Raw genomic sequence first — 22,795 nt, forward strand, 5'->3', positions numbered from 1 at the left:
GGAAGACCTGCCACAGCTCTTCTATAGCCGGAGGACCTGCCACAGCTCTTCTATAGCCGGAAGACCTGCCACAGCTCTTCTATAGCCGGAAGACCTGCCACAGCTCTTCTATAGCCGGAAGACCTGCCACAGCCTTTCTATAGCCGGAAGATCTGCCACAGCCTTTCTATAGCCGGAAGACCTGCTACAGCTCTTCTATAGCTGGAAGACCTGCTACAGCTCTTCTATAGCTGGAAGACCTGCTTCAGCTCTTCTATAGCCGGAAGACCTGCTACAGCTCTTCTATAGCTACAGTATTTCTATAGCCAGAAGTCCTGCTACAGCTTTTCTATAGCCAGAAGTTCTGATACAGCTTTTCAATAGTCAGAAGACCTGCTATAGCTCTTCTATAGCCAGAAGATCTGCTACGGCTCTTTTATAGGCAGAAGACCTGGTACTGCCTTTCTAAAGCCAGAAGACAAGCTGCACCTATTCTACAGCCAGAAGGCCTGTCACAGCACTCCTGTAGGCAGAATTCATGTTACACCTCTTTTATAGGCAGGTCTCCTAAAATCTGGTTTATTATTACCAGAATACCTTTTGCAGCCAGAAAACCTGTTGAAGCCCTTCTACAGCTAGAACAACTTTTATAGCTCTTCTATAGCCAGAAGACCTTTTAAAGATCTCTTATAACTTGGTTATTATTACCAGAATACCTTTTGCATGTATGAATGGAAAACCTCTTGCATGTGTGAAATATGATGCTTATTTTAGATTTTATGATCGTTTTGGCTATTCAAAATTTTGACCCTATGTGAGGAAGGTACCAGAAGAAATTATCCGATCTCTACCATCATTGTAACAGATCTTGTGTTGAAAGAAATATTGAGATGTGGCAAGTCTGAATGGAATCGCGTTTTAATTTCGCGTTTTAGGAGCTTCATAGGATTCTAAATGTTGACCCTTTGGGGGGTACCAAAAGGAGTGGACCGATATATTCCATCTTCACAACAGATCTTTTGTTAGTAGAAATAATGGGATGTGTGCAATATGGAGATAAACGGATGCTTATTTCGGATTTAATAATCATTTCGATTATTCCGAATTTTCACCCTTTGTGGGGGACGTACCAGAAGAAATGGTCCGATCTCTACCATATTTGTAACAGATCTTGTATTGATGGAAATATATTGAGATGGGCCAAGTCTGGGTGGAATCGGATGTTAATTTCGCTTCATAGATATTCACAATTTTGACCCTTTGTGGGCGAGGTACACGAAGGAGTGGACCAATATCTTTCATCTTCACACCCAACCTTGGGTTAAAAAAAATATTGTGATCTGTGTAATTTGAGGACAATCGGAAACTTACATCACATTTTATAAGGGTGAGAATTATTCAAAATAATTGTCGGGGAGGTGCTTGATGGAGTAGATCGATATTGTCCATTTTTGCACCTGACCTAGAACTGATGCAAATACTAGGATGTGCAAGGTTGGAGTAAAATCGGATTTTCCTTTCTCTCTCTGTGCAGTAAAATATTTTTTTTTTTTGAAATTTTTGACATTTTGTGGGGGAGGTACCAGAAGGACTGAACCTATATTGCACATCTCTGAACTCAAACTAAGCTTGATAATAATATTACGATGTACCAAGTTTTAACCAATTCGGATACTCCTTTCGAGAGTTATCGTGCGCAACAGCCAGACGGACGGACATCGCTAGATCGACTCGAAATGTCCTGAAACGGATTTGGTCCAAAGAGACCTAGGGTCTAAAAGTGGTATTTCGATAAGGCACGTTTTGGCCGTATCAAATGATATATACCGTCACTAGCAATATGGCTGAGGGTATAAAAAATCCTTTAATCTTAAAAATTAGCAATTAAATCCTAGATTTGTTCCCTAAAAATTTCAAATAGAATACTTCGGTAATTCTTGTTCAAATCTTCATTATTACCTTAAAACCATCCCCAGCCGGACCGCTGATATTCCTCCATTAAATTTTATTTTAAAATCCCTCTTTAAAAGTTCATGACCCTCTCGAACAATCACCTCTTCCCCCATCCCTTACCCTCCATTGTCATAATTAATTATCCACTATATCTGACCACATGCTATAACTACTTAATTCCAACATATCGCTCTCCCAGCCATATTGAATTACAAAAATAATTAAATTACACGACAAAAAAAACAACGACATTAACCTGTGTTTTGTTGTTGCGGTTTTAAAACTCCACCCGCCCCACCTTTTAGCTGGATATCAAATTATTGCATGTCCAACGCATTTTTAACTGTGATTGCAAAAGGTGACAAAGGTGGTAGTGACCGTTTTGCTGCACCAAGAGGGGTTAGTGGGCAAATTAGGGTCATGATATGTAAATGTGGGTGAGGTGGGATGTTGGAAAAAGAAGAGTCAACATGGAAAGTAAAAAACAAGCACTTCCTATAATTGCAAAAAGGGGATTGGAGGAGGGGAGAGGGTTAGAAGTCCATTTTAAACCCATATTATCTTAGAATTTTAAACAGACTGCTGTGGCAAATTTCTTCTTCTCCCCATCATCAGTTTGTGTAATTAAATGATTATCCTCCATCCCCATAGGGATGCAATGGTAATTTTCCATCAATGATTGCTGTTCTATTTTTGTGCGGGTGTGTGCGTTGATCAACAACATCCTTCTGTTTGATGGCCAATTGACGTCATTGACAGTTCTGGGTTAAGCTGAAAGCTGAAAAAGACCCCAATAAGCCACGCAGACGACGTAGATAACAGTTACTGATAATTGACATTTGTGGAATAGACCACCATGAATGGTAAATCTCAATTCTTTGGAATAATAAGTAGGCATCCCAAAAAAAAAAAAAAAAAAAACATCCCACCTCGCTAGCCAGTGACTGGGTACAGTCACGTATTTGGCCATATGTTTGAACAGTCCTCACGTAAAATAAACAAATTGGGATTTACTTTCAGAAGATAACTTACTTTGCAGGAAATTTCAAATATTTTTCATTACCGAAGATTTCGAATACATCAAATTTGGAATTTAAATAGGCCAAATGTCGAATTTTTATAATCGAAATTTTATATTCGAAATTGAGATTTACTTGGACATAGCTACTAACTTTGCAGAAAATTTTGAATATTTTTCATTGCCGAAGATTTCGAAAACATTTAATTTGGAATTTAAAGAGGCTAAATGTCAATTTTTTATGTTCGAAATTTCGAAAATTTGTATTCGAAATTGAGATTTATTTGGATACGGCAACTAACTTTGTAGAAAATTTTGAATATTTTCCATAACAGAAAATTCGAATACATCAAATTTGAATTTGAACTGGTCAAATTTCGATTTTTATACTTCTAAATTTTGAATATTTCATATATGAGAGTATATTAAATTGGGATTTTCGGATTTTTCATACACATGCTTATGTTAATCAAATCGGGAATTTGGGGAGCTCTAATTTGGATATTTTCATATTTGAAATTTCGAATATAATATATACAGGGTGAGATGAAAAAACTGCAACCAATTTCAGACTGCTGTCATTTCTAAGCCACTCGTCCGACAGCTGTTAAAATTATTGCAGTGACAGCTCACCATATTGTTTACAAGCGTACAAAAGCATTTTGGTCAGATTTTTCCAGAAAAAAAGTTATTCGTGATGGCGGAATTCAAGTGGGATAGTGTGATTTCTTTATATTTGGCTGGAAACCACAAGTGGCTATCGTTAGAGCACTCCAGCATTTAAATCTGATTGAATCTTTTGTGTTTCGTGTCATCGCTCGTTACCGTGATACTGATAGCAAAGCCCGACGACGTCAAGGAAGTGGACGGAAGAAAACAGCAACATCAGCAGAAATGTTTCGAAAAGTAAAGAAGCTACTTGATCGAAAACCCGTGTCGTAATGGCCGAAAAATTACTCGTGAGCTGAACATATCGCAGAATTCCATTCGGCAAATATTGAAAAATAAGCTCGGGATAAAGCCATTGGAATTCCAAAAAGTGCAAGAGCTTACACCGTAACAGAAAGAAAATAGACTCAAAAGAGCTTGGCCTAAAGTGGTGAACTGCCGAATTTGGTTTTCTCTGATGAGAAAACATTCGTTGTCCAGCAGTTTGTAAACAAGCTAAATGATCGTGTTTGCTTGCCAAAGAGTTCAGCTGAAAATGTGCACCTTCGGTTGGCCAGCAGAACTCAAGCGTCGGCCATGGTAATAGTGTGTGCCGAATATTATCGCAAAATTATTCTGGAGGGTGTATTAAAGCCTTTGGAACGCAAACATTTTGGCCGCAGACCTTGGACTTTGGACCTTGGACTCAGCACGCGCCACCCAAGAATGTTTACTAAATGAGGTTCCTCGCTACATTTCCAGCGCACAATGGCCACCAAAATCTCCGTATACCAATCCGTTGGACTACTGTGTCTGGAGTATTTTGGAAAGCAAGGTTGGCACTAAAAAATACCAAAGTGTCGATCAGGACAAGCAAGCGCTTCGCCGGGAGTGGGCCAAAATACCGCAGAGCATCATTCGGGCAGCGTGTGACGGTTTCATTGGCCGTTTGAAGGCCATAATTCGTGCCAAAGGTGACCAATTCGAACAAATCTAAGCTAATTCTAAAATTTGATGCTATTTCCGATATTTTTCGGTATCATTCAATAAAATTTAAAACAATGTAAAAATTATGGCATTTGACTTTGTTGCAGTTTTTTTTTATCTCACCCTGAATATTTATTGTATTAGTAATCTGAAGAGGTCTTAGTTGAATTTCATAGCCGAAACTTCGAATATAAGATACACATAATGGTAATTAGGCAACTGGGCTCCAGCTCCAATATTTTTTTTTCTTCGAAATTTTGAGGAAGTAGCTGAAGTATGGTGTCTGAGGAAGTCACCATTTACAATTTGTTTTTTTATTGAAATTTAAAATATTATTATCCGAAATAAAAATGTTAGTTTTTATCCGAAATTTTTATAAATTATTGTATATGAAATTAGGATTCCAAAAATATTAAATTCGAATTTTTCATTTCCAAAAGTTCGAAGACTATTCCATGAGGAATATTAAGTTGCAAATCTAAAGGTTTAAATTTGTGATCTTTTATAACCAACATTTCTGAGAATTCAAATTCCAGGTATATGAGGGTATATAAAATTGGGAATCCGAAGAGATTAGGATTTTTCATGTCCAAAATTTCGTATATAACAAATACTTGAGGTATCTTTCGTACCTAAATTTCGGAACATCGTATATCATTTAGATGAAGGACATTAAATTGGAAATATAAGAGCTAAATTTATAATTGTTTATGACCGACATTTTAAAGAGATCAAATTTGGATAATAAATTCCCCAAAGTTTCGAATATAATAAAGGTTATATCTAATTGGGATGGTAAAATTTGGACTTTTTAAATGCGAAATTTCATGTACATATATTATCTTGAAGAGAATAATAATCACAAAGGAAGTCTATCGCCATCGATTCTGTGTCTGGTACCCATTTTAAACTCAATTTATTTCTTTCAGCATGATTATCTCGTTTGTTTTCAACCATTTTATTTCCCATTTTTTTCCCATCTGTCTTTATGACTTTCCACTCTCCAATATTTCCGTTCATAAAAATTTACATTTCATTATTTTGGTATTTTATTTGTTTTTCTTTGTTCTTTTCTCCTCTTTGCAGGACGACGATCCATGTTTCGACGAGACCTCGTTGGCCTCGACAACATCGTCGTCATCGACAATGGTCGGCGGAGGACATCAACAGCAGCAGCAGCTCAATCATAGCATAGGCGTATGCTCACAACCGAAAATGCCACCCTATCCAATTGGAGGCTATATGATGAGCGATGCCACCAACGCCTCAGGCTCAGTACTGACAGCTAAAGGTGCGGCAATGGCAGCAACAACCAATAATAGCAAGAACAACAGCAACAACAACAGTAGTAATACGACCACAACACAAGTGCCCACAACGCTGACAACACGTGTTACGCGTCGTACAAGTAAGTAATCCCCAAAAACAAAACAAAAAAGAAACAAAAACAAATGAACAAATATTTGGAAGTATAAGTGGAAGTGTATCTGGGTGGTGTGATAATTTTGGTAAAAGGGAGTTCTTTCAGAGACAAAAATCTGAAAGGCATGTATTTTTATCAATAGGTCATTTCTGAAGACTTTAGAAAATGAAAAATGATCTAAATTAAAATAAATTATGTTGAGATGTTGTCTCTTTCTGTTAAAAAGCTGAAAGAGAATATTTTTTTTAAAATAGAGAGAGAGAGAGAGTATTTTTGATTGAATGACTTAAAGAAATATGGGTGGAGAGGTTATATATCTTTTGATACGGCCAAAACATGCCTCAATGAAATAACGATTTTAGACCCTAGGTCTCTTTGCACCAAATTCGATTTGGGACATTTGGAGTCGACCTAGCGATTCCGTCCGTCCGTCTATCTGGCTGGTACGCACTCTCAAAGGGAGTATCCGATTTGATCCAAACTTGGTACATTGTAATATAATTGTGTGTATTTTTGATAAAATTTGTTTAAAAAATCCAACTTTATAGGTCTAATAGTCCTTGAGAAAACTTATTTAAAAAATCCACGATTAGAGCTCTGTGTATCTTTGAGAAAATTTGTTTAAAAAATCCAAGTTTATAAGACTGATGGTCTTTGGAAAAATATTCTTTAAAAAATCCTAGAGAAAATTTGTTTAAAAATCCACGTTTATAGGTCTGATAGTCCTTGAGAAAATTTGTTTAAAAATCCACGTTTATAGGTCTGATAGTCCTTGAGAAAATTTTTTTTAAAATCCACGTTTATAGGTCTGATAGTCCTTGAGAAAATTTATAGGTCTGATAGTCCTTGAGAAATTTTGTTTAAAAACCACGTTTATAGCTCTGTTAGTCCTTGAGAAAATTTGTTTAAAAATTCCAAGTTTGGAGGTCTCAAAGTCCTTGAAAAAAATTGTTTAAAAAATTTACGTTTATAAGTCTGATGGTCCTTGAGACAATTTGTTCAAAAAGTCCACATTCATAGGTGTGATAGTCCTTGAGAAAATTTATTTAAAAAATCCAAGTTGTAGGTCTGAAAGTTCTTGAGAAAATTTGTTTAAAAAATTCACGTTTGTAGGTCTTATAGTCCTTGAATTTTTTTTTTTTTTAAATCCACTTTCAAAGGTCTTATATTCCTTGTGATAATTTGTTTAAAAAATCCACGCTTATAGGTCTGATAGTCCTTGTGATAATTTGTTTTAAAAATCCACGTTTATAGGTCTGATAGTCCTTGAGAAAATTTGTTCAAAAATCCACGTTCATAGGTCTGATAGTCTTTGAGAAAGTTTGTTTAAAAACCTACGTTAATAGGCCTGATAGTCCTTGAGAAAATTTGTTTAAAAAATCCACGTTTGTAGGTCTGAAAGTCCTTGACAACATTTTTTTTAAAGAATCCACATTATAGTCCACTATATACATAGTCTGTGAAATTTAATGTTCCAAACCCAAATTTAGCCCTAGATAACCCTTAAAAAAATATTTAAAAACTCCGCATTTGGTGGCATAATATCTCTTGAAAAAATCTTAAAAACACAATTTCATAAAATTACTCAAGAAAAATAATAATTCTTTTATTTTTTATATGTATAAACAATTTACCAGAATTATCATACCAACCTCTTGTACACTGTTGCTTGTCCTTGTTATAATTCTTATACAAATAATATGTTGTTGTTTAAGCCAAACATTAATGTTGTATATTTTTTTATTAAATGGTTGCCTTTCCCTCTTTTAACTGGCGTTTGCATTTTCAAAATTAATTTTATATTATTTGTATTTATATATATTTTTGTTGTTGTTATTTTTATGCAATTATTAATTTAATTTAATTCTTATTTTTTTCTTTTCAAGGTATTTAATAATTAATTGTGGTTATTGCTTTTTTTGGGTAGTGTTTTTTAATTTCGTTTAAAGCCAACTTAGATTCCTACTACTACCACTACTACTACAATTCCTAATATTATTATTTTGAAGCCTAAACTAATTCTTTAGTTATTTAAAAAAAGAAAAACTGAAAAACCAAAAAAAAAAACAAAGAAAGCTTTTGAACAAAACTTGAAAAAAGAAAGAAAATATTTTAAGACTAGTCGTTTAGATTTAAATGTGATTTGTTTTGTTGTTTTATTTGATGTTGTGAAACAATTGCTCGCCGTGTAGTTACCGTAATTTATTGGTCACCGGAAACACTTTTACACTAGACTTCTATAATCAAACTCTCTCACACACACACTTCCACACGTATACACACGTACACATAATTTAGCAATACCTTTCAGCCTTATTGACCTGAAATGGAAAGAAGAAAAAACTAACAAAAAAACTCAATTTAAAATGGTTTCCTTTCAAACAATAAAAAAACTATTCCTTACTCGAAATTACCAAATTCTGCTACTCCTAGCGGTTGTAATTAGTTATTACATATATAAACAAAAAATAATAATTATTAGTTGTAGTTTGCTATTAGTTTTCCCAAAAAAAATTGTTTCTCATTTGTAAATTTCCCATTTTAGTTTTTGCAAAAATTAAAAATCAATAAAATTCAGATAATTATTTGGCTAAAAACATGTGTGTGTGTCCTTTTTCAAACTTCTCAATTTTAACTATGACCCAAAAAAAAAATATTTGAAAAACAAAACTACTCAATTCCCTACTTGTGTGATGTGTGGTGATGATATGGCAATCTGTGAATTTCTGGGTTAACATTGTCTAGCAAAACCAGAAGATGTCGTCGACAATGATGATGATGATAATGATGTTGAAGATCCCTATACAGAGGATGAATATCATAAATTCTTTGACAACGCCTTGGAATGTAAATATTGAAAAACAAATAATATTTCTTTATTTTCTCTTCTCACTATTTCTATGCATATCAGTATTTATTCTAAGGTTGCATTTCTTGTACATAGATTTTATATGGGTAATTTCAAAAAAAACATCTTCAAAACGTAGAGTTTTCGGTGAAAAGTCGTTAATAAAAAAATCATGGAGTCATAGTGGTGTATGATTAATGACAGCAGTCATACGCCACCGAGGTCATAGAGTTAAAGAGTACAAAGAGTTTTGTGGCCAAGCCAAAGAAGAGAGTCCGTTTTAAGACGGACTGAGGCATTATCTTTTTAGAAATTCTAATTTTAAAGCAGCTGAAGAGCAAATTCCAAGAGTTATTTTATCTTCAAAACGTAGGATTTTCGTTGAAATTTATTTACTAAAAAATCAAGGAGTTATAGTCATGGTGTATGATTAATGACAGCAGTCATACGCCACCGAGGTCATAGAGTAAATTCCAATTTCTAAACAGGCTGAAGAGCTAAAACAAAGATTCCTTTTATAGAGAGAGAAACACAGAGAGAGGGTAGTTTTCTAGTCAAGTTGAAAAAGAGAGTCCGTTTTAAAGACGGACTGAGACATTATCTTTTTATAAGATCTCAAAAAACGAAGTCTTTATAAACCGGGTCTCTGTAGTCTGTCTCTATAGGCTAGTTGAAAACACAGCTGACATTCTGGGCCAGCAGCTGGGTGTTTCTCTTGCTGAACAAACGAATTACCTCCGGGCGAGCTTAAGACTGACTTTCTAGGTGAGCTAAAGATAATCTCTTTAGGAGTGCTGGGAGCTGAAGACTCACTTCCTAGGCTACCGGTTGGAAGTCTCTCTCACGAATTATAGAGAGTTTATCTAGGCGAGCTGAAGTTTGTCTCTATACGGGGTCTTTAATGCGAGCTCAAGGAAGTTTTTCTTTCGACAAGCTATAAGCTTACACTCTTGGCCGACTGATGGGAGCTGAAGGCTGACTTCTCAGGCTAGCGGTTGGAAGTCTCTCTGACGAATTATAGAGAGTCTATCTAGGCGAGCTGAAGGCAGACTCTGTAGAGGGTCTTTTATGCGAGCTGAAGGAAGTTTTTTTGCGACAAGCTAAAAGCTGACACTCTTGGCCAACTCATGAGAGCTGGAGGCTAATTTCCTAGGCTAGCGGTTGCAAGTCTCTCTGAAAAATTAAAGAAAAGGAGTCTATTATTAGAGCTGAAGGAAGTTTTTTTCGACAAGCTTAAAGCTGACATTCTAGGCCAACTGATGGGAGCTGGAAGCTAACAGTTGGAAGTCTCTCTGACGAATTGAAGAGAGTCTCTCTAGGCGAGCTTAAGGGAGTCTCTGTAGACAGACTGAGATGTGGAGCTTTTATAGACGAACTGAGGGGACAAGCGGAGGCTTGAGCTTTTATGCGAGCTTTAGAATTTTTTTTTCGATAAGCTAAAATCTGACACTCTTGGCCAACTGATGGGAGCTGGAGGCTAATTTCCTAGGCTAGCGGTTGGAAGTCTCTCTGACGAATTATAGAGAGTCTATCTAGGCGAAGTGAAGGGAGTCTCTGTAGGGGGTCTTTTATGCGAGCTGAAGGACGTTTTTTTTTTTCAACAAGCTATAAGTTACACTCTTGGCCAACTGATGGAAGCTTGAGGCTGACTTCTTAAGTTAGAGGTTGAAAGTCTCTCTGACGAATTAAAGAGAGTCTATCTAGGCGAGCTGGAGAGAGTCTCTGTAGTGGGTCTTTTATGGGAGCTGAAGGAAGCTTTTTTCAAGCTTAAAGCTGGCACTCTTGGTTAACCGATGGGAGCTGGAATCTAACGGTTGGAAGTCTTTCTGACGAATTGAAGCGAGTCTATCTAGGCGAGCTGGAGGGAGTCTCTGTAGACTGGCTGAGAAGTGGAGCTTTTGTAGACGAACTAAGGGGACATGCTGAGGGGAGTCTTTATAAACGAATTGATGGAGACTTCATGGACAATCTGAGGGGAGTCTTTATATACGTGCCGAAAGGAGTATTAATAGACGATTTGAGATGAGTCTCTATAAACGATCTAAGCTAAAACGGGTCTTTGTAGACGAGTTGGCAGGAGTCCTTATAGACGAGCTGAATTAAGTCTCTATAGACAAGCTGTGAGGAGTATGTATAGATAAGCTGAGGTTAGTCTTTACAGAGGAGTTGTTGTCTTCTCTCATAGAAGACCTGGTGGTCTTCTCTCGTAGAAGACCTGGTGGTCTTCTCTCATGAAAGACCAAGTAGTGTTCTCTCAAAGAAGACCAGTTGATTTTCTCTCATAGGAGACCAGGAGGTCTTTTCTCAGAGAAGACTAGTTGATCTTTTCTCATAGAAGACCTGGTTCTACTTTCTCATAGAAGACCAGATTTGGTTTTCTCATAGTAGACCAGATTGTGTTTTCTCATAGAAGACCATGTGGTCTTCTCTCATAGAAGACTATGTGGTCTTCTCTCATAGAAGACCTGTGGTCTTCTCTCATAGAAGACCATGTGGTCTTCTCTCATAGAAGACCATGTGGCCTTCTCTTATAGAAAAGCAGATGGTCTTCTCTCATAGAAGAGCAGATGGTCTTCTCTCATAGAAGAGCAGATGGTCTTCTCTCATAGAAGAACAGATGGTCTTCTCTCATAGAAGAGCAGATGGCCTTTTCTCAAAGAAGACCAATTGGCCTTCTCCCATAAAAGACCAGGGGGTCTTCTCTCGTAGAAGAGCAGAATATATGGTATTCTCTCACAAAAAAACAAGATGATATTTTCTCACGAAAGACCAGATGAGCTTGTCTCATAGAAGATCAAATGATATTATCACAATATTCCTATATGCGAACTGGGAGGAGTCTTTATAAAAAAATATTAGGTTCCAGCTTTAAGACGAGTTGAATATTTTTAGAGCTTTTAAGACCGGCAGTATATGAGGCTTTAAGACAAACTGTAATTTACTTTTAAAACAGAGTAAAAGGTAGTGTTTCTAGATGGTCTGAAAAAGTCTTTCCGAATATGGTGAAAAAAGTCTCTTGACGAGGTGAAAGTATTTTTTTCCGAACGTGCAAATTTAATCTCTCTAAAGGTATTGAATGTCGTCTTCATTGTTTTTGAATGGAATATGGAAGTTTTTTTAATTGGCGATCAAAATATCTTCGCTTGGTTTGTCAGATTTGATGTTTTGTGATTTGAAATTACCCATATACATATGTACGTTTTCAAAACTCCATTCATACATATTAAAAGCAACTTCACTGTCACATCAACAGTCGCTGTAGCTATCGTTCGTTGTGTTGTCATAGGTTTTCTTCAGATAAAACTCAGTCAACAAAAAACTGTTCATATGCCTGCTTGACCACCAACCCCCCTCCCCCATGTGTCTGTCTATTTACCTTTCACACTCTCCCAATCACACTTACACACACACAATAACATATTTGTGCCATATATAAAGAAATCACTTACACCTAACCACACTCCTTTTCATAGTTTTTTCCTTTCTTTGGAGCTTTCATTTTCTGCCTGAAAACGAAAAACATATCAAATCAATTTTTCACACACACACACATACTCACACATTTGTATATATGTATATGTATACATGGTCCTTTGTGCATTTTTCTATTTTCATTTCCAAAAAAAAAAAAAAAAAAATTTTCGGGTGGTCATTTTAGGTCATCGTCGCCTTGCTTAATTTGTTTGCTCGCCTGGCTCGCTTTTCATTGGTCATTGTGTTCTTTGTTTCATTTTTCTCTTGTGTTTTTCCAAATTTTATTTGTATTTATTTCCATTTTTAAAACTGAACCTTGTAAATATTTGAACATATTCTGCATACTAATGAAAGGCTAACAAAGGATAACATATCGCTTATTTTCTTGCTTCGAACATAACCTCAATTCCATGCATGTTCTTTTTTAAAAAAAAAAAAACATTATTTTGTGGCTTCATGGCTTTGTTTAAAATTTCAGATGTCTGGTACCTCGGAATGGTGGGTTGAAGAGAAGTTATAGGTTTTGAGAGAGAGAGAGAGACAGACGGGAGGCGAGAGTAGAAGATAAACATCAAAGAAATTGGGTTATTTAGAAAAATGGAGAAGAAAATTTATGGTGGACTTGGGGGACCTGGGGGATGGTATCTTTACTGACGACCTGAATCATTGGGAGAAGTCTGAGTGAGAAGTCTTTATTGACCTTTAGATTCGGGTTTCTTTTGACGATCAGGATATAGACTTTAAAGGTCGATAGAAAAGTGGATTAGTGTCCAAAAAATTAAAACTGATCGAAGTCTTAGAGTCAAGAATGGAATATTTACTGGCAAGGGAAAAGACTTTATGGGCGACAGAGGGAGGACCTTTGTGGATGTAGAATAAGAGGACTTTACGAAGGACAGAGTCACCAAAATGATTTGTCAAAACCCACAGGGTTGGGTTTCGGTAAAAAAAGTCTCAAAAGAAATGAAGCCCGCAATTCGCCATAACAGCATCTGATAATCTGCACTCAAATTGAAGCTTTCAAACATAATTGCAATAACAACATTTCCAATACTAAACCTACATAAAGCACCACAATTCCAAAACACAAAAATTTGAAAACAAAAAATAATCAAGACTCCTTCAGTAAAATTTCAAAATTTTTTTTTTTTCGTCCCATTATAGCCTATGATCTGGCCACCCAGTGTGAATCGAGGCGGGCATCTCAGCGGAGACATACCATTGTGGGATGCCAAAGCAATTTGGATGAGACACATTCAATGCCCACATCAAGGCCTGGATCAAGGCAATCCGATGTACATAACACAACTGTTGGAGCCGGTGATAGTGTGAGCGCAGCCAAACAGGTGAGCCAGTCAAACACCCAAAATATTCCAAAATGTCTTAATGCCACATTCCCCTCCACTTTTAGCTACACAATGACTACAATCAACAGCAAGAAAGCCAACAACAACAGCAGCAGCAGCTAAAGAGACCCCAAAGCCCCAACCATGTGCCGGAGGAGGAAGAGGATGAGCAGAATAATCGCAGCGATAGTCGTTCGTCATCCTCGTTAGGCCCGTGGAACAAATCCTTTATGGATGAAAAAACCTGGAATGAACGTGGTGACGATCGCCTCTCACTGACCCTGGAGGAGATTGTCCACATTCGTTCGGTTATGACGAAGGCCGAATTGGAGGGCCTTCCCGTTGGTATACGGGTCAAGGAGGATGTCGAAAAGCGAAAAATTTGCTTTCTCTGTCTGCGTACACGATTCTCAATATTCGGACCCTGGGGTATTCAGTGTAAGATATGCCAGCGTACCGTGTGTTCCAAATGTTATACCAAAGTTAGTGCCCCACACATCCCTTAACCTAAAATATTAAATAAATTTGTAATTTTCTTCCCTCTTTTTAGATGCGCATCCCTTCGGAACATTTTCGCAATGTTCCACTTGTGCTAATCTCACCCTCATTGTTAGCAAGTCCCGCTGGTTCGAGCACACCCTCACCATCGCATCATGCTCGCTATGCCCATTCCTCGTCAACGGGCAATATTTTGGATGAACAATTTCCAAAGTCCCTAATTGAGAAGCTAATGGGTTCAGAGGCTCAGCGTAAGGTAAGTTTTTATATTCTAAACATCTTATGAACATTATTAATGAAAATCTCTCTCTCCCTCCCAGGCCCGCAACTCGGTGGGCAGTGCACCATCATCCCCCAAACACCAAAGATCCAACATGAGCACCCCTGGCATCATGGCCGGCGGTGGCTCCGGTGTTGACGTTGTTGCTGCTGCTGCTGCAGGTCATGCAGTCGAGGCTATACACGATACATCTTCCACCATGACCACATCATATACGGCTGGCACCCACTACCATCATCAGCAGCACCCGTATCAACACCAGCAATCATATCATCCCCAGCATCATTATGCCTCCATGGCCATAGCCAATGGTATTCAGTATAACAGCAGCGGTTGCAGTGGTAAAGAGAATCAAGCCACCAACAATCGTCACTTTAGCATAATGTCACGTAGCATGGAAGGACCACGTAGTTTGCCAGTACATAGTCCAGCATCGAGACCGCATTCGAATAGCAGTACATTGGATCGGAAGTAAGTGGAATGGATGAAAGAAATTTAGTGTAGTTAAGGATATTACAAAAGATTTAAAGGAACGAAGACAGAAGGATGTACTCACTGACATGAAGAAGGGCGTCTTATAGGAAGTCAAAAGGGACATCAAAGGGAGACTTTTTGAAGGACTCAAGAAAAATTTGTCTAAGCGTCCTGTAGGCCACAAGATAACCAAAAGGGAATATCTTAGATGACCAGATGGGCTTCTCATTTATTGTTAGAGGGTCCAAGGAAAAAATTCCTAGAAATTCCCAGAAAATATACATTTTTGGCAGCCATAATAAAGTCGTTATTGCTGGCCTAAGGGAACCTCAAAGATGAGCAGATGGGAGCCTCTGAAAGCTATTACAATGGAGATTGTAAAAATGACTTTTTGTAGATGACCAGGAACAAGTATGAACACATCTCAATCCTCGGAATTTATATTTTTAGAGAGTGTAAAGGATATATTTCTTCAACGTCCCGAAGTCTGTTTATACCATCGGAAAATAAAACAAAAGAAAGACATTATTGCTGGTATAAAGGGAGACTCGATGATGACCAGATGGGGGCTTCTAAAACCTATCACAATGGAGATTGTAATTAAAAATGATTTTTTATTGATAAACAGGAAGGAGTGTGGACATGTTATCAAACCTATGAATCTTATATTTTTGGAGGGTCCAAAGAATATATATTTCTAAATATCGCAAAGTCTATTTATACCATTGGAAAATATAATTTTCTAATAGCTAGAATAAAGTCTTATTGCTGGTCTAAAATAAGTCTTAAAGATGACCAGATAGGGACCTCTGAGAGCTATCACAGATAGGATTTTCTATAGATGACCAGGAAGGAGTGTGATATTATGTTCAAATCCCTGATTTTTGATGAGGGTCCAAAGGATATATTTCTTAGTGTCCCCAAGTCTATATATACCACCAGAAAATTTAATTTCTGGCAGCCAGAATAAATTCATTATTGATGGCTTAAAAGAAGGGGATCATGTAAGCTACCACAATAAAGACTATAAACTGTCGAACATGATTTTTTGTAGACGCCCAGGAGGGAGTATATAATGACGAACAGTACTCGGTATTTGGATAGGAATAAATTGATATCAAGGGCGAAAAATAAGAGCTTTAAAAACTATCAGTGGGAATATTAAAGGCTGTGACATATCATCTTTAAGCAAATAGGACAGTTGAAGGAAGGCGAACAGTCTTCAGTATTTGGATAAGAATATATTGATATTATGGGCGAAAATAAGAGCTTTAATTATCAGTGGAGATCTCTAAGACAACGACATGTCATCTTGAAGCAAATATGACAGTTGAAGACACCCTTTTTAGAACAGATGAATACTGTGTTTCGGAACAAATTGAAAGCTGTCTTTGTGTCTTTAAGAGCTTCTTTATATCCCTACTGAAGGCAATATTCATAAACGTGACAGTTTCTTTTATAAATCAAAAAGAGCAGTCTTTAGAGACCAGTTTAAGCAGCCTTTAGAGTCCAGCTGAAGAAGGCTTTTAGATCAACGGCTAGTCTGGCCAATGCCTAAAGACTACTTGGGGGCAATCTTCCACCTGAAGGCAGTTTTTATAAGCCCGCTGAGCAAATTTTTATAGGAAATCTGAAGGCAGTATTCACAGACGACCTGAAGACATTTTCAGACCAACTGAAGACAGTTATCTCAAACTAACAGCATATAACCTTTACATACTACCTGAAAGCAGACTATGTAGAAAATCTAAAGGTAGACGTTATGAGCGATATAAAGGCAATCTAGATTGTCGAACTAGATAGATCCTTTTTTGTTACTATTACTTTTATACGACCGGTTTAGAGTATTTGTAGACCACCAAAGTAGTCATAGGCGATGTTATGTCTTTTTGATAGGCTGTTAGAGAAGAGTCTTATTCAAGTTTCAAAGTAAAGTTTTATACGACCGATTTGGAATATTTTTTAAACCACATTAAAAAACACCAAAGTTTCATACGACCGATTTAGAATATTTTTAAACCACCAAAATTGTCGTGGAATAGTCTCTATATGTGATCTGAAGTCTTTTTTTTTGTAGGCCGCCAGAAAAGAGTGTTGATAAAGCGTCAAATACTAATGGTTTGGAATATTTTTAGACCACCAGAAATTGTCATAGAATAGTTTCTATAGGCCTACTGAAGTCTTTTTAATAGCCCATCAGAGAAGGGACTTATTAATACGTCAAAGAGACCGGTTTGAAATATTTTTTAAACCACCTAAGAAGATGCTAATAATGCGTCAACGATAAGTTTTATATGAGCGGTTTAGAATATTGTTAAACCACCAAAATTGTCATAGGATAGCCTCTATAGGCTTCCTAAAGTCTTTTTTTATAGGTCGCCAAAAGAGAGTCTTATTAAAGCTTCAAAGAGTAGTTTTATACGAAAGAGAGACAACCTTAATGAACTCTTTAAAATTGACAAAAAGTAGTTTTATTTAGGATCAAAAAAGTGCCCCAGAAGATAGAGAAAGTCCCGACTCTGTGAAAGTCCAAAAAATGGGATTTTACTGACGTTCTAAAATGTGTGAACATCAAAGACCCGGGGAAAAGCTATGTAGACAATTGATAGAAAGTCGATGTGGAGTACCATAATGACATTTCAATTAAAATTTCTAATTGAAGCGGAAAATGGAGTTTTATGGACGAAACTGAATTATTGTCCTTCAATTGTTTTTATTATTTTAATAACTTCTATTAATATTATTTATTTATTTGTTTGTTTATTAATTGATTTATTTTTTTTTTCTTTGCCTTTCAGAAGTAAATTCTCTCGGGCCTATACCCTTTCATCGTCCGGCACCCAGCTGAGCCAAGATCAAAAGGACAATGTGCGCGGTGAATTGGTGCCCGTGTGCAATGACTGTCGCGGTTTGGTTATGGAAATTTCACGGTCAGCCAAACAGAAACGCTCTTCAGCTCGTAATCGAGCTATAAAAAATCTAACATTGGATCTGTCTCCGGTGTGGAAGTGAAGAGATGAAACTAAGCATTAGGACAGCAAGAGAAAAAACAAGAAGCTGGAAAATAGAATATTAAGCCATAGCATAAGATGAAAAAAGAGATATGGTTAAGCAAAGCAAAAGTTTTGAACTTAAACTTTTTTGGACTATGGGCTGGCTGGCTGAATAGAAAAGTTAACAAATAACGGAGTTAGCTTTACAAAGGAGTAGAAACGAAAAAAACAAAATGATTTCCCATTGGGAACCTCAGTGTAAACTAAGTGAATTTGTTTTTCTATGTTTTCCAAGGTCTTGAGTTATTTTTATTTTAAATGTTAAATGTATTTAATGAAACATCTGTAACAAGAACAGCAACAACAACAACAATGTAATGTTATTGTAATGTACTTTAGTGTTTGAAAACAAAAACAAAATATGTTAACTTTTTTCTTTTGTTTACCAAAAGTACATTGTTAAATATTTGAATCCCAAAAACGAAGAAAACAAAGAAGAATTGAAAAAAGTTATAAAACGAAAACATTTAAATCAAATGACTAAAAAGATTTCAATCTTATCGCTTTAATTGTTTCCATAATTTTTGGTTTTGTATTTGTATTGAGATTTTCGAATTCATTCATATCAATGGAAAAAAATCCAATTTGTATTTATGTTGCTTGATTTTGTTTCCTATGTGTGCAGTGTCCTAAAAACAAAATTTGACTTGAATTAACGCTTTAACGCACATTTTTGTTTACGAAAAGAAAAAAAAACTATTTGTGTTTAAAAAAATATTGTGGCAATTTTGGGGCATTGTGTCCCAAACTCCATGAAAACTAATCTAACCCACACAAAATATTGTATACTTTACTCCCCCACCCAAGAAATATTGATTTATTTGTTTTCGTATTCGGGTTAAGTGAAAATATACCCAACATTTATTTTTTCCCTTAAATTTTTGTTACATTTTTTTTTGTTTGAAATCATAAGGACTAACTAAAATTAGCAAACCCTAACATGTTTTGTATGAAGAAATCAATTTTGTTTATGTTCTTATATTTTTTTATTGCAAATGATTGTTTTTCGATTTCTTATTATCAACAAAAAAAAGAACAAACAAACCTTAAAACTTGATCTAATTTAATTAATTTAAGTTTTTATACTTAAAGTTAGGCTATATTTATTCTATATACATATATGTACTATTACAACTATTATCATTACAACAATAACAAAAAACATTAGGCATTGTTGAGCAAAACACAAGAAACAGAAGAAAACAAAATATAACAAACTTCTATTTATAAGACTCTCATACTCATCCCAAACCGCCCACTCTTCATCTCTACACCTCCCCCCCCCCCCTTCATATACATAAAATAACAACAACAACATTTAAAATACCCAGTGAATAAGTTGGCCGTTTAAGTGCTGACTTTTCGAATTCAATCTTTTTTGTTTTGTTTTACTATCCTCTCTCTCGTTTTAATTTATTTCATTAAACTTTCATTTAATTTATAAGTCTTATACATAGTTTTTTTTCTTGGGCATAACAATAATATACATATATTTTTAGGTTTCTTTATTAATCCTTTTTTTTAAGTAAAACTACAATTAATAATAGAAACTCTCATTTAATTTTTCTTTTATAAACATTCCTAATGTTTTCGTTTTGTGTAGTTTAAAGAAAAAACAAACAAAGAAATTTGAAAAAAATAATAAAATTAAAAACAATAAATTATACACTTTTTTATTTGTTTTACAATGGGACAAAAACATGTTCAGTGCGCAAACAAAAATAATGGATTTGAAAAAGTATTCATAAACGAGCAAAAATTAGTTTCTATAGGAGAGATGAAATGATTCTTCCTAATTAAGCCGAAGATAATCTAGTAAGTGAGACTTGGAGGCCATTTTTATTTGCAGGCGGAAGGCTTTCGTTCTAGCCAAGCTGAAGGCTCTCTTTAAATGCTACCTAAAAGCTATTTTATTAGTCTGAAATCTTTGTGCGACCTTAAGGGCTTTCTTTATTGACGAGCTGAAGTGCACCTTTTTGGCGAGCTGAAATCTATGTTCAGGGGCGAGCTAAAGGCTGTCAGTAAAGCAAGCTGATGATTATCTTTATAGACGAGCTGAAAGCTATCTTTATAGAGAAGGCTCACTGAAGCGGATTTTTTATAAACATTTTTCCAGGTTCAATATTCAATTTTCAAAACCTACCTAGGTCAGAAACGTCGATTCTTTAAAAATATTTTTCAAACCTTTTTTTGAAAGGTTTCTCTAATTTCTTAGCAAGAAATGAGGATTTTTTTAAAAAATCTTTTCAAAGCCTGAAATCCTTATAGACGTGTACCTTTTTGGCGAGCTGAAATCTATGTTCAGGGCGAGCAGAAGACTATCATTAAGGCGAGCTGAATGCTATCTTTATAGGCGAGCTGAAGGATATTTTTATAGGCGAGCTGAAGAATATCTTATGGGCGAGCTGAAGGCTATCTTTATAGTCGACCTGAAGTCTACCTTTATAGACGACCTGAAGTCTATCTTTATAGACGACCTGAAGTCTACCTTTATAGACGACCTGAAGTCTATCTTTATAGCCGACCTGAAGTCTACCTTTATAGACGACCTGAAGTCTACCTTTATAGACGACCTGAAGTCTATCTTTATAGGCGAGCCGAAACCTATTCTTATAGGCGAGCTGAAGTCTATCTTTATATGCGAGATGAAGTCTATCTTTATAGGCGAGCTGAAGGCTCGCTAAAGTAGATTTTTCAAAAACATTTTTCCACGTTCAATGAACCAGAATCGTGTTTTATTTTAATTTTTTTTAAAGCTTACCTTGGTCAAAAATGAAAAAAAAAACGGAATTAAGAAAATAAGATGTGGTTTTTTTAAAAAATATTTTTTCAAAACCTAAAATGTGGATATTTTAAAAATATATCGAGTTTTAAATTTCTGGCCCAGAAATGAGGATTTAAAAAAATCTTTTCAAAGCCATTAACCCTTATATGCGAGCTCAAGACTGTCATTATAGGCGAGCTTATGGCTGTAATAAAGCCAAGCTAAAGGCTACCAGAGAGCTTCCTTTACCAACGTTCTACAGACTATCTTTATAGAGGGACTGAGGGGTTCCGTATCGTCGTTCTGAAAGCAATTTTTATAGGCGAGCTGATGGCTGTCTGAAGGCTTTCATTATAGGATTTTATAGCCTCAGGTTTTACTTTTGGCCGATCTGAGGGCTTCCATTATAGGCATTCGAGGGCTATCCTCATCGTCGTTCTGAAGGCTACCTTTATAGGCGAGCTTAATATTTCGTTGAAACGTTTCTTCAAGACATGTATTAGCCATCGTGGAATTTAACAATTGTATTTATTAAAGCCTACATGTGCCTTCTACGGTACAATAGAGGATATTTTTAAGGCCTACTTGGTTATATCCAAGACTCATTCAATCAAAATAAATATAGTTTTTTTAATTATTTTTTTTTTTTACTTATTTGGTTAAATTATTTTTTTTTATTTTTTACGGTAAATCTGTGCTAAGAATGCAAGCTTTTAAATAAATTAATATTTTCTGAAGACACACATTTGTAACCGGAGACCTTTTTAATATTTTTTCAAGGCCCAATTCAGCAGAATCGTTAATTTTTCTTTAAATATGTTTTTTTTTTTTAGAAAAATGGATTTTTTACAAATATTTTTTTAAAGTTAAACCAAGCTGAAACGTAGATTTTTAAAATTATTTTTTTGTTTTAAGATCCGAGGCTAAACGTGGTTTAAAAAAATATATTTTTTCAAGGTGCAACTGAGCCAGAAGCGGCGGTTGATTTAAAAAAAAAAAAAAACTATTTTTTCAACGCCTGAAACCTGATTTTTAATATTTTCGGCCAGAAAAGTGATTTTTTTCAAAGCCTACCTTGGCCAGAAACATGGAAAGCCTTAGATGTGGATTTTTTTAAAATAATTTTTCAAAGCCTTCCCTGACGAGAGACGTTGGTTTTTAAAAAAAAATATTTTTTCAAAGCCTAAGTTGAGTTTTTTTTAAAATATCTGTTTTTTAATTCAAGTCTGAAGCATTGTTTTTTTTTGTCTCTTGCCCCAAAACTGGATTTTTTAAAATATTTCACCTTAGATATAATGTAAATATTTTTTGGAAGTTTTTAAATATTTTTCTTTTTTTTTGGATTAAGCGGGATTTTTTAAAAATATTTTTAAAACAAAAAATTTTCTTGGCCTATAGCGAGGATATTTGACATTTGGTTTTTTTTTTTTTTTTTTTGCTTTAATCCGAGGATTTTTTTAATATTTTTGTTGGATATTTAAAAATGTTTCTCTTGACCCAAAGCCGTGTATTTTTTTAAATATTTTTCCTCTTTCCTATTCCCATTCATTAAAATTTTTATTTTTTTAACTTTTTTTAAATGTTTTTTCAAGGAATTCTTGGCAAGAAACATGAATTTTAAAAAAAACATTTTTTAAAGCATTTTTCAAAAATCAGTATTTTACAAAAATACATTTAATCTATTTTGAAGTCATAAGTATCAATAAAAATATTTTTTTGGATTCTGATTCTTTGAAATCATGTAGATTTTTTTTAATTTCCAATGATAACCTCACTTTTTTAAAAATTCATTTTTTGCCCCTTTTTAACGAGAGTTTTAGCTTAATTTCTGTAAATTGCCTCTAATTAGTTCACAATTAAAAGATTCGTTGCGTTTATTCTGTAAATTATGCATTTATTAAAATTTATGTTTTCAAACCACCTCTCGAATTTCGAAAAACTACAGACACACATATATGTATGTTTGTTGTTATATTTACAATTAATGTTATATAAATAACGAAAAAACACAAAATATTTTAAGTTAACAACATGATAAACAATATAAATC

At 35.2% G+C, this 22,795-nt stretch overlaps 1 protein-coding gene across 2 annotated transcripts in view; it reads left to right on the top strand.

The window, feature by feature from the left end:
• LOC101888548 (protein spire) overlaps positions 1–18,134 on the top strand; it is a 189,690-nt gene extending 171,556 nt beyond the window's left edge. The window contains exons 11-17 of one of the 2 annotated variants that reach the window (XM_059123917.1): positions 5,672–5,993; positions 8,754–8,855; positions 13,495–13,676; positions 13,742–14,158; positions 14,227–14,430; positions 14,495–14,925; positions 17,727–18,134. In XM_059123917.1, coding sequence (XP_058979900.1) covers positions 5,672–5,993; positions 8,754–8,855; positions 13,495–13,676; positions 13,742–14,158; positions 14,227–14,430; positions 14,495–14,925; positions 17,727–17,940 — 1,872 coding nt within the window. In that variant the 3' untranslated portion in view covers positions 17,941–18,134. The remainder of the gene's footprint in view (positions 1–5,671; positions 5,994–8,753; positions 8,856–13,494; positions 13,677–13,741; positions 14,159–14,226; positions 14,431–14,494; positions 14,926–17,726) is intronic. The other variant, XM_059123918.1, reaches the window with a different exon arrangement.
• The last annotated feature ends 4,661 nt before the right edge of the window (positions 18,135–22,795 follow it).

Source organism: Musca domestica, unplaced genomic scaffold (assembly GCF_030504385.1).
Source record: "Musca domestica strain aabys unplaced genomic scaffold, Musca_domestica.polishedcontigs.V.1.1 26, whole genome shotgun sequence".
NCBI lineage: Eukaryota > Metazoa > Arthropoda > Insecta > Diptera > Muscidae > Musca > Musca domestica.